Genomic DNA, 12,689 nt, shown 5'->3' with positions numbered 1-12,689 from the left:
TACACTTTATATTTACTGTAGTCCATCTAGACTCCACCCTGCACGAACTAGGTATTCAAATATAGAAACAAATTAAACAGTACACTTTAAATTTACTGTAGTCCATCTAGACTCCACCCTGCACGAACTAGGTATTCAAATATAGAAACAAATTAAATAGTACACTTTATATTTACTGTACTCCATCTCGACTCCACCCTGTACAAATTAGGTATTCACATATAGAAACAAATTAAACAGTACACTTTAAATTTACTGTAGTCCATCTAGACTCCACCCTGCACGAATTAGGTATTCATATATAGATACAAATTAAACAGTACACTTTATATTTACTGTACTCCATCTCGACTCCACCCTGTACAAATTAGGTATTCACATATAGAAACAAATTAAACAGTACACTTTAAATTTACTGTAGTCCATCTAGACTCCACCCTGCACGAATTAGGTATTCAAATATAGAAACAAATTAAATAGTACACTTTATAGTTACTGTACTCCATCTAGACTCCACCCTGCACTAAGTAGATATGCAAATACAGGAACAAATTAAACAGTATATTTTATACTTACTGTACTCCATCTGGAGTCCACCCTGCATGAACTAGGTCTTCAAATACAGGAACAAATTAAACAGTATATTTTATACTTACTGTACTCCATCTGGAGTCCACCCTGCATGAACTAGGTATTCAAGTACAGGAATAAATTAAACAGTATAATTTATACTTACTGTACTCCATCTGGAGTCCACCCTGCACGAACTAGGTATTCAAATACAGGACACAAGTTCTGTAAGGATTCCTTCATTACAAGATAAGTGACATTTTCTATCTGAAATAATTAAATAAACAGCTTAAAATAATCTTAATAAGCAGATTTCTAAATAAAATAAAATTAAAGGCATTCCTAACAGTGCTTGTCAATGTTGGATACATAGAACAAATAAAGTGCACATGTCACTGCTATATGTCTTTTAAAAGTAACACTTATAATTCATAGTTATGTTAAACATAAAATCCAAAAACAAGTTATCTTTTAATCCTACTGATTACCTATTATATTTTTCCTTTTTTTACATGTATTTTACCTACTTAATTTTAATATACGTTCTAAGCTCACAGAAAGTTACCCAAAGAAGGAATTCAACGATCCTTAAATGGTGGAAATGTTCCAAGTCTTCTTTAAACAATCCCTTTTCTTTGTTTTTTATCCGTGCCCTGAAAGGGTATTGCAATTGGGTCCGAGTGTGTGTGTGTGTGTGTCTGTCTGTCTTTCTGCTCATGTATCTGATAGACTGATGTACACAAAAATTTTACACAAGACTGGAAGTCAGTATGGGACAGTCTTTCCCAAATTTGGTCCAGATCTGGATCACTTTGAAGCATTTTTTTTATAATGGGGAGACAGGACATTTTTGCAATTTGGGGTTAATAAGTTTGTAAAGTGTGATGGGAATTGTACCAAATTTCATAGCCACATTTAGTTTGAGACTCCTTATCACGCTACAAAAAACTATCCAAATTGTTGAACATTCTGGATCTGAGAAAGTTGTTTTCGACGGTGAAATTTTACGTTATCCAATATAAACGCAAGTAATCTCGAAAAGTAGCGGCGTGCAATCTCTCTGATTACTCTTCTTGTAGATGTGGTACTTAAATAATTTCAGCTTTTTGGTGGATCTTAAAAGTTGTTTAAATTTTACATAAACCAGTTAAATGAGTATTGAATGTTTTAAACTTCTGGAGCACCTTTATTATTTATTAAAACATACTTAAGTAACATCAGTGCACTTATTCTTAACTTCTGGAGCAATTATTTCCTAGTCAATTCTTCTGATAATTATTCAGTTTTCTTCCAACATGTTTTTATAATTTGGATTATTGTATATCTTAGTCTTTTCTTACATTTATTAATTAACTTTATCATCTCACAAAGTTAATAAATCTAAAACAGAGCTCATGCAGTTATTAACAGAAAATGCATGAAACAATCAATATTATAATTCTTGTTAATTTGAAAAGACAAGACCTACCTGTCTATTGGCACTCAGCGTAAACTGAATCATTTTAAGAGTTGACTTGGCATTTGGAGTACCTGTTACAAAATAAAAAATCACAGAACAAGCAAATACAACACTTTTGTTTAGAAATTAGTGTTTTGGTAATTTCTCTGATTTTTTGGTTTCTACATTGTGAATTCTTACAGCATGATGTTTCTTCTAACTTACAGAGATTCAATATTCTGTGAATTTTTACAGCATGATGTTTCTCTTAATCTATACAGGTCCAACTACAGAGAGTTGTTACAGCAAGATGTTCCTCATTAACACAAACAGATCGATTAACCAACAAACTGTTAAATCAAAATATTTCTCATAACATACAGATCTAATAATCTGGGAATTGTTACCACATGATGTTTTTTTATAACTTATACAGATCTAATAATCTGGGAATTGTTACCACATGATGTTTTTCATAACTTATACAGATCTAATAATCTGGGAATTGTTACCGCATGATGTTTTTCATAACTTATACAGATCTAATAATCAGGGAATTGTTACCACATGATGTTTTTCATAACATATACAGATCTAATAATCTGGGAATTGTTACCGCATGATGTTTTTCATAACTTATACAGATCTAATAATCTGGGAATTGTTACACAAAATAAAAGAAGCTATCTTAATTGAACAAAAAAGTCTCACCATAAACCAACACCCCGGGTATCAAAATACCTTTATTAACCCTTAATAAATCTCAGGTCATGTGACCTCTTTGTTCCATACTGTATGTATATTCTTGTGTTTATGTAAACTACTTGTACCCGATGATGAGATGATGACAATATATACTAAAGTTTTATTCATTACCCATTCAAGTTATCACCAAACTTTTATTTTCAAAAAAGTGGGTTTCTCGTCATCAAATTTAGATTCAAAATGTAAAGAACTGTTACAGCAAGATGTTTCTCCTAACCCAAACAGATCCAGTATACTGTGTATTGTTATAGCAGGATGTTTCTCCTATACTATACAGATCCAGTATGCTGTGTATTTTTACAGCAGGATGTTTCTCCTAACCTATACAGATCCAGTATGCTGTGTATTGTTATAGCAGGATGTTTCTCCTATACTATACAGATCCAGTATGCTGTGTATTGTTATAGCAGGATGTTTCTCCTAACCTAAACAGATCCAGTATGCTGTGTATTGTTATAGCAGGATGTTTCTCCTAACCTATACAGATCCAGTATGCTGTGTATTGTTATAGCAAGATGTTTCTCCTATACTATACAGATCCAGTATGCTGTGTATTTTTAGAGCAGGATGTTTCTCCCAACCTATAGAGATCCATTATGCTCTGTATTGTTATAGCAGGATGTTTCTCCTAACCTATACAGATCCAGTATGCTGTGTATTTTTACAGCAGGATGTTTCTCCTAACCTATACAGATCCAGTATGCTGTGTATTGTTACAGCAGGATGTTTCTCCTATACTATAATGATCCAGTATGCTGTAAAAGAACAATAATTTTCCAACATTTAAAAGTATATGATAAATTACCTGCACGTGGAAACCTAAATTTTTCCACTCCCCTGTCATCAGACGGTGGTAAATGAAGAATTTCTACATCACTCTCATCCACTTCTTCATAGAGGATACGATACACACCAGCTCCTGAGAAGAACAGAAACAGTTTCAGTAACTATGGAAACATACACAAAATAAGTTATATGGTAATGGAAAGACTATCCAAAATGTGCTAATCTCACTTACAAACATGAAATTATAGAAAATTCCTGATTGGAAGTTTGTGCCACAATCTAATGAATTGTTTTTCACCCCCTTTTCAAGTACTGGAGTAAAGTTAAAATATGGAGAAATCCAAATGAGATACCTGACCCTTCTTGTGTTGGTCTGGCAATGCAAAGCATAAAGATGGTTTAATGTTCTAGAAAATTTCTGATAAAGAGGGTTTGAGCAATTTGATTTCTTTACCAGAGTGAACATCATACAGAATATATCTAGATACTGTTGCCTATCATGTTCACTCCACAATGCTGCTTTTTCACTGATGGACTAAGGCACTTCAAGGTCAACAATTTGTCACACTTTTACTTTGTTAAAAAAAACAGAATAATGACTACTTGCTTCCTTGACCAGCACAATCACTGGGATTTCATTGATGGGAGCATCTCTGAGATGTATATCAAACATACTCTGTTGTCCAAATCTGTGAATCAACTGCAGGTATACTCCTTTACAAATGAGTCGCAAACAAACAAGAATTATTTTAAGATCTTATGAGTTATTCCACAGTCATCCCAAAATGTTATCCAACCCAGTTTTAGATAAGGGTCCAAATAAAGTGAACAATCAGTATATCAGCAAAGAAAAATATAAGCCATGAAAACCTTCCAATGCATATCATCAAAAAAGGAAAACAGTTAAAAGAATGAATACAGAATAAACAGAAATTATATAAAAACTGGATAATTTTGAATCAATAAATCCTTCTCATAGTCATCAGTATGGAGTTTATTGGAACCCTTCACTAAGTTCAGATAATGATGTGTATTTACCTCCAAATGCAACCAACTGTATAATTCAAGACAATCACTTTAAATATTCAGATGCATCCAATATGTTACTATGAGTAATTAAATGCTTAAATCTACGCATACAAGTTCATATTGCATGCCATGACTTTTTTTATACAGAGTTACATTAAAAATTTAATTAAACAACTTTGTTATCAAAGTATGTCAATAAACTTGGGATCAAAACATATATAATATAACTATTTGAATTTTATTTATTAATTTCAAAAGGAAATATTTAAATAAATTTTCAGTCTTCACTTCTCTCTGTCGTGACATGTCTGAAATTCCAATTTTAAGTTTTCTTTCTACCCTTATATAACTTTCTTAGGTATCCAACAAATTACAAAAACATACTGTAGATATTGAGCCAAAATATGAACTTAAAACCTTCAATCTTCTTCCTTCACTGATATATTTAAAAATGAATGTCAAGCTCACAACACACTCTTCACACGTCATTCTGCCTTTCAAAAAATGTCAATAATTCCCTTGAGATTGCTACTGGATTATTTATAGCTAATAGAAAGAGCAGTTTTTTTCTTTACAAGATTCTTTATATGGTTATTATGTTTTCCATTCCATTAGTAAACATTTAGCCTCAGTTTCATTGTTTGTGACTGTAGTTTTCTGCTACAAGCAGCTAACAGAATGTTTTAACACATTTACATCTTAGTTACAAAGGTTGTTAAATCAAAGTATCTGTAGAACACTCTTTTCCAGTGCCTGATATAACTTTTGTGTTCTAAAGTGCATATTAATGATTTTACGGAGTACCAGCACAGTTTGAAAAACCTAGTGCTAATGAATTACACTCTCTAGCATAAATTATAGAAAAAGGCTTCAACTCTAATGTCTAGTTTTTTGTAACTTTTTTAACAAAAGTAACAAAAATATTAAAATTAGAAACTTATTACATTACATAACAAAAAGTAAATGAAAAAATTAAATAAAATTTCATGAGATCAGCTCAAGTTATAAACTGAACAGTTGTGTGCACTAAGTTCTCCCACTGTGGTTAAATGTTAGTCACATACTTAGGGTCTAAAAAGAATTGTAAAGTAATATAATTAAAAGTAGAAATGTTAAATATGTGAAGTTGTTTTGACAAATAATTGTAACTGTTACAACCTGAAGTCACTCTAGAAAAAAAAAGGAATTATTGATTTTACTTTGTATTTTTAATTTTTTGTTTGATGATTTCATTACCATTAGTGTTAGGGTAGAGAAAATAAGATAAAACACAAGCTTTTGATATTCACTCAGGAAGTTCATGAGATTATGCAAATGAAATATGAAAACTGTAAGATGAAAAAAAAGTATTTTTATTCACTGACTCAGTAAAGGCTTCATAAATTCACAGACAAAATTTGATTTTTGTAAACAACAAAATTGTAATGTTTACTAAAAAACTTGCTATTCAGTATATTGAGAGTTACAGTATGTATAGTTTCATGGTGGTTACAAGATCTGTAAAAAATGACAGCCCAATTATAGAGAGTAAAGTGATAATTCAATCAATGTTACCTTGAGCACAAACAGGTTGCCACCAATAGCCAGTATACCTACTAAACTCTTCCTGGGTGACATAACACGGTATTCCTGCACTAAGGGGATCAACAGCAAGGTCTCCACACCCTACCAACAAAAAAAAACATACCCTTTGTTTCATGAATTCTATAGAGAAACAGCTTTTGTGTCTGTTTTTATACAATTGCATTTATATTTACAGTTAAAAATAGCTAGGTACATTTTTTATAAGTATGTGCAAATAATAGTTTTAAATATTACAAAAATATATCTGTTTCTTATTCATGATATTGCTACATTTTAAATTAATTTCTAATGCTGGCAATATGCTTAATTACCAAATTTTCAGAGTAGAACATAAAAGATTTTGAAACTGAGTATAATATATACAAAACAAACCTTAAAACTCTGTAACTATGAACATTTAATTAAACTTTAAACACCTGAAAAAACGAATTGCAAGATTTTAAATCTATAACTTTTAAATTACAATTTCACCAGTTTAAAAAATAGTTGAGAAATAACACACTCAGAAAAACCCTTGCATTTACTAAAAAGCTACATTTTAGATACCACTTCTAATAAAAACATATATTAGAAAAATGTCATACCTTTTCTACAAAATGTAAGTCGTAATTCACAAGATGAAGCTAATTGATGTACCCATAAATCACAGTTGTAGACATAGGCCACGAGATCTGGGTTCGAAGGGCACATCTGAGGGTTAAGTTTAGCACCAGTGATACTGCTGTTAAGTTCTCTTGGAAATAATGGAGGAATCTAAAATGATAACATAGAAATAAACATGCTCTATAATTACAATGTTTTCATGTGAGATTTTATACAACAACAGTGGTAAAAAAAAGGATAGAGATATATAATTTAACATTAAAAAACAATGTAGAATCCATCCACAACTATCATTCTTCTGGTTCAACAAACCGCTTACACAACCGAAACAGAACAGAACTATTTTCATATACCATTTACTGTACTATAAACAAATACAAATATTCTACTGTATTTATGTAGACAGAGCTAACAGACTAGAACCACTATTCACTACCTTTTACTGTAATTACATAAAGATCTAACATGAGCCAGAACACATTTTATTGTGAGATTATTACATTCAAACATAAGTAATGCAATCATTACACATTACATATACCTTTTACTGTTCGAACTTAAATACTGAGGACTGACACAAGCTACAACTGTTATATTTTGACTGCACGATATAAAAAATAAATCTGATAAAAATATCAGCATTTTAATGTAAGTTATCATAACCAGGGCTCAAAATTAGTTGTATCAAACTGATGGTTAGTGTTTGTTTTGCTAAAAAGGCACTTGAAAAATATTGTTAGTACACATATCAGAAGGAAAATTCACAGGTTTATAATGTCAATACACACTGGATACATGCATTTCAGTCATTTATAATGTAAAATTATGATTACAAAAGGTTACTATAATTATGATTAATAACTTTGTTTCCATTACTGGTGCCATGCTGGATTTGCAATTCCCATTTGAGTTGCAGGGAATAACCAGGCCATGTGTCAGGAAGTGGAAATAGCAGGATTGCAGTTTCCACTCATCTGATTGGTTGCCAAGACATTGAGCCAGACATGTAGACACACATCATCCAGCCTCTGCAGTGCGGTTTTGACAGTAGTGTGGTTAGAAATACTGTGCCCAAGTGGTTGCTTATTGAAGGCAATAATAAAACAGAAAACATGTAAATTGAAGACAATTTTTTCTACATTTCTCTTAATGTTTCCTTGATTAAAACAAATGTTAGGCCTACTGCTTTTAATGTTTAGTCAGTTTTCTGCATTTAAACAGTAACTTTTAATAATTAAATACTTTCGTCAGCAGTAGGGTATTGTAGACTTTATCTATCCAGGTGATCATGACCTAGATACATTAATGTCTACTCAAATTCAGTATTCTTTTAACTTTTGTGAAATAGTTAGAATCAAAACAGCATTCTATGTAATTAAAACAAGTTTTGACCTTCAAATGTATTTGAAAAGAAAATGTATCATATTACTGGTATATTAAAGAAAATACAGCAAAAAAAAAACTGAAACCAATTTAATTATTGTTTTTTTTTTCAGAGCAATAGTTAGAAATTAAGTAACATTTTAAATGAAACAACTTTCATAGTACCTTTTAACCTACCATTTATACATATGAAGTAATTATTTATGACAGAGTTACAGTTGATTTTATACAAAGGATAATATTGTTACTAGTAACAGGGAAATAATTAACTAGCAACTACTTGCTAGTGCCTTCAGAAGTTAAAAGTCAGAGCCTAATAACCTACTCTTGTTATTTCTAAACATTTCTTGTTCTTTAAACCCAAAACTAGCATTAATGGGAATAAAGAAAAGATAACATAATTTTATGTAATGATAAGCAATTCTAAGCTTTATTTGCTTTTAACATAATTGTTTAACCATTGAACTAGTATATGTAGTTGTGGAAAAACATTCAACAATTAACTAACTACCTTTAATAACTTTCAAAGCAACTTGCTCACAGTTTATGAACATCTTCCAATTTTCTTATCTGTTTAATAAACTTAGATAAAACATTAGAACTTTTCAGAATAACGTAGTCATGAAAATTTGTAACCATGACAGAACACAATATTATCCTAACACCGTACAGTTTCTGTATCTCAATAACTTCCTAAAAATACAAAAATATGTCCGTGTTTGTAAATAACAGCTTCTAACATAACATAACTTTCCAACCTCCATTCTGCAATGAACAACCCACCAGAGAAAAATAAATATATAATTTAGGAAACCACTTTAAGAATGATCCAGTCTTTCCACACTATGACCATTAAGAATTGTGTATGCACAAGAAAATTTTAATTTGATTCTTCATCTTCAGTAGGTAAGAATTACACTCAAAGTAAATCACAATTAGATATTAAAAAAGATTCAATACATTTGGAAACAACTAAAGTTATTGATCTGTTGAACAAACAAATGGATATGCAATAATATATATACAAGTTTTTCAAATACAGACAAGACGTAAATCCACATTCACAGCATCACAATAAAACACTGGGCCATACAGCACAATACATACATCAGCTAACACAATTACCAGCATCACAAGAAAACACTGGGCCATACAGCACAATACATACATCAGCTAAAACGATTACCAACATCACAATAAAACACTAAGCCATACAACACAATATGTACATTAACTAACACGATTACCAACATCACAATAAAACACTAAGTCATACAACACAATATGTACGTTAACTAACATGATTACCAACATCACAATAAAACACTGGGCCATACAGCACAATACATACATCAGCTAACACAATTACCAACATCACAATAAAACACTAAGCCATACAGCATAATATGTACATCAACTAACATGATTACCAACATCACAATAAAACATTGGGACATACAGCACAATACATACATCAGCTAACACAATTACCAGCATCACAATAAAACACTAAGCCATACAGCATAATATGTACATTAACTAACATGATTACCAACATCACAATAAAACACTAAGTCATACAACACAATACATACATCAACGAAGATGTGTATTTTTCTATTAAAAAACAAAAGCCTAGGCTATGTACAATTATCAATGTAGTTTACCACTTGATTAGCAGCATCACAATAAAACACTGAGCCACCAGCTGGAAAAACAAATCGGCTTGCTTCTTCGTGATAGTCATAGGATGTGATGCCCCACATGACAAGCCTCTTTCTTTCCCACTGTAGCTGTTCCTCACGAGAAAACCTTCCTAAAGGATGAACTACTTGAAATGTTGACTCTAATAAAGGTTGCCATGGAAACACTGTCTTTCCATCACCCAAGTCACCATAATTAATATCTGTGAACAAAAGCGTAGTTTCCCTTCCACTCATTAAAGTACTAAGACAGTAAATTCTAGTATACGGCACATTTTTATCAAATCCATGCTTAAAAACAAACATGCAAGGATCTTTGACGGATGTGCTTGACAACTGGCGACGAACTTGACGAACAGCCTGTCTCATTTCTTTCCATGTCTTCTTTTTGGTGTTTTTATGAGAGACAGAATTCATATTTTTAAAAGCAGAACTTGCCAGCTCCATACTATACCTAAAAATACAAATTTGTAGTAAATGTAAAGCTACCTTTTTGATTTTTAAAAATAAACCATTCTTGAGTAAGTAACAAAATTAAACATAATTTACTCCACAATGTCCTAGCACACTTAAACAGCGTAAAACTTGCATCTAAACTGGGTTAATAATGCTGACATTATGCTTATGGTAATTAATTTTATCAATTAGTGATATTTAATTAAAACAAATGACTAAAGATGCAGTAAATAATATCACAACCATCTTTACTACTGGTGTTAAAAAATTTTATTTTCTCACATCAATATGTTTTCTTTTATCAATACAAAAAATTATTATAACTGATCTATAAATTACCAGGTAAACATGAAGTAAAATAAAATTTTATCAAAAAAACTTCTTCACATGTATAACATCATAAATTAAAACATAAACTTGTAATTATTTCCATCAAACCAGAGCTACCGGAAAGATGTTCAAAGTATCATTAACTTGTCTAATAAAACAACAGCTTAGTTCAACTAAAGTGTAATACATTAAGTAGTAAGGTAAGCTTATCTAATATCTGCACTTACACCTGGCACACCTTTAATGGAACTATATTTGTAAGAATAACAAAATTAGAAATGCCTACCATACCAGACTGCTTATACTTTTAATCACATTGCTTTGATAACAAAATCAAAGGCTGTACACAATAGTTAGTCAAATAATATGCTCAAGAAAAATAGAGAGAGAAAATGGTAAAAAGATACTAAACAGTAATATTCCATTTTATGGGTAAGTCTTTTATGGTTTTTTTTTAACATGATGGTTGATTTCATCTATTCATTCTTGCTAATTCCTGAAAATTTTAAATCGTTATTATTCCTTGGTTCTTTTTAAACACTTCATCCAACTGCCAAGAATCAATTTCCATTTTATAATTAACATCAAAAACATGAAGCATGTACTTACTTATGGATGAACTCCAACATAAACATTTCAAATGATTAATTATTTGTGAGGCTTATATTGCACCAAGCTTCCCTTTTGGTGAATCCACCTTGGCTATCATCTATTATATCATACTAAAATTATTTTGTAAAGCTTTTTTTTTTTTATCAGACTTTCTCAGAATTTTTAATACTATGCATATAAGACTTACTGGCCTTTTATTTCTAGGGCAACTCTTATTACCCCCTTTAAAACAAGAAGTAACATCAACTTTCCAACAATCAGCCACCTGCCCACTCTTTATTGGCCTACCAGTATCAAAAATGAAAGATAGAAACTTGCATATCTGATATTTGAACTCCTTTGGAATCCTGGGGAAACTTTTTGTCCAAGTGCTTTTTGAGTTATTCTCAATCCCCAGTCGTTCTACTCACAACAAAAAGATTAATACCTACATGATTTAGGTCAAATTCCAACATTTCCCTTGTACCTCTAAGGATGGAAATATTGCTAGTATCTTTCCTTGCAAACAAATGAAAACAAGCCCTCAGTCGTATCATATTAATCTTATAAGAAAACCTTGATATTACTTTTACTTACCTTATGCATAACTTTAAAAAAAATATTTAGGTATACATCGTGGTTAAAGTTAAATACCGGATAGCTTAATCAACGACTGATCATACGTAATAATTATTAATTAGTAACCCTAATACTAGTAATAGAAAGATTAACAAATTACTTAATTAGTAATACTAATACTAGTATTTATTCACTACTTACTCTGACACGATAAACTTAATTTATAAATTATTTGTAGTTGTTCTTATAGCCAAATGATATTTATGAATTATTTTATACTATAACCAGAAATACACCCTAGTCTCACATAAAATTAAAAGTCTTAATAATTAATAAATAATATAAATTATAATACAAGTTAGTAAGCAAATAACTTAATACTCTGCTGCTTAGTGTGCTAAATGTACTCGAACGAGGTAAATGCGCGATTACACGACATACGAAAACAAAACACTTTACTTACCTAATATTGGCACAGTTTGAATAAAACTAAATAAATATTTTATACTTGCAAGATATCGTTCACTAATAGTATTAAATCACATAACCTGACCAACTGTCGCCATCTTACTACTTCTTCTTCCTTTTGTGTTCGTTATACACACTCGTATGAGATCCAAACGTTTAGTCTCAACTAACAGAACTGTGATATTTCTCAAATATGCTATTATCCAATCCTATTATATCTAGTAGCATGGTGACGAGACTATACTATTTTCGAGGAGGGAAGTAATCGAACCTACAGCTTTCTTCCTACAGGAAACGTATAAGCGGAAATGAATGTACAAACGCCCTCGTTAGGCAATTTTTCTGGTTATTTTTATTAATCAGAAATCCCGTGGGAATATGCCTCAACTAAGACTAAGATGAAA

General features: G+C 31.0%; 1 protein-coding gene across 1 annotated transcript in view; it reads right to left on the bottom strand.

Moving 5' to 3' along the window:
• LOC106472470 (dipeptidyl peptidase 9-like) overlaps window positions 1-12,444 on the bottom strand; it is a 42,081-nt gene extending 29,637 nt beyond the window's left edge. The window contains exons 1-8 of the mRNA XM_022401037.1: window positions 12,281-12,444; window positions 9,826-10,315; window positions 6,757-6,925; window positions 6,143-6,253; window positions 3,579-3,692; window positions 2,039-2,100; window positions 737-837; window positions 657-687 (exon numbers count right to left, since the gene is read on the bottom strand). Of these exons, the coding sequence (XP_022256745.1) occupies window positions 657-687; window positions 737-837; window positions 2,039-2,100; window positions 3,579-3,692; window positions 6,143-6,253; window positions 6,757-6,925; window positions 9,826-10,308 (1,071 nt within the window). The 5' untranslated portion in view covers window positions 10,309-10,315; window positions 12,281-12,444. The remainder of the gene's footprint in view (window positions 1-656; window positions 688-736; window positions 838-2,038; window positions 2,101-3,578; window positions 3,693-6,142; window positions 6,254-6,756; window positions 6,926-9,825; window positions 10,316-12,280) is intronic.
• Between the last annotated feature and the right edge of the window lie 245 nt (window positions 12,445-12,689).

Source organism: Limulus polyphemus, unplaced genomic scaffold (genome assembly GCF_000517525.1).
Source record: "Limulus polyphemus unplaced genomic scaffold, Limulus_polyphemus-2.1.2 Scaffold5356, whole genome shotgun sequence".
NCBI classification, from domain to species: Eukaryota; Metazoa; Arthropoda; class Merostomata; order Xiphosura; family Limulidae; genus Limulus; species Limulus polyphemus.
This window is presented reverse-complemented; position numbering and strand designations above follow the sequence as displayed.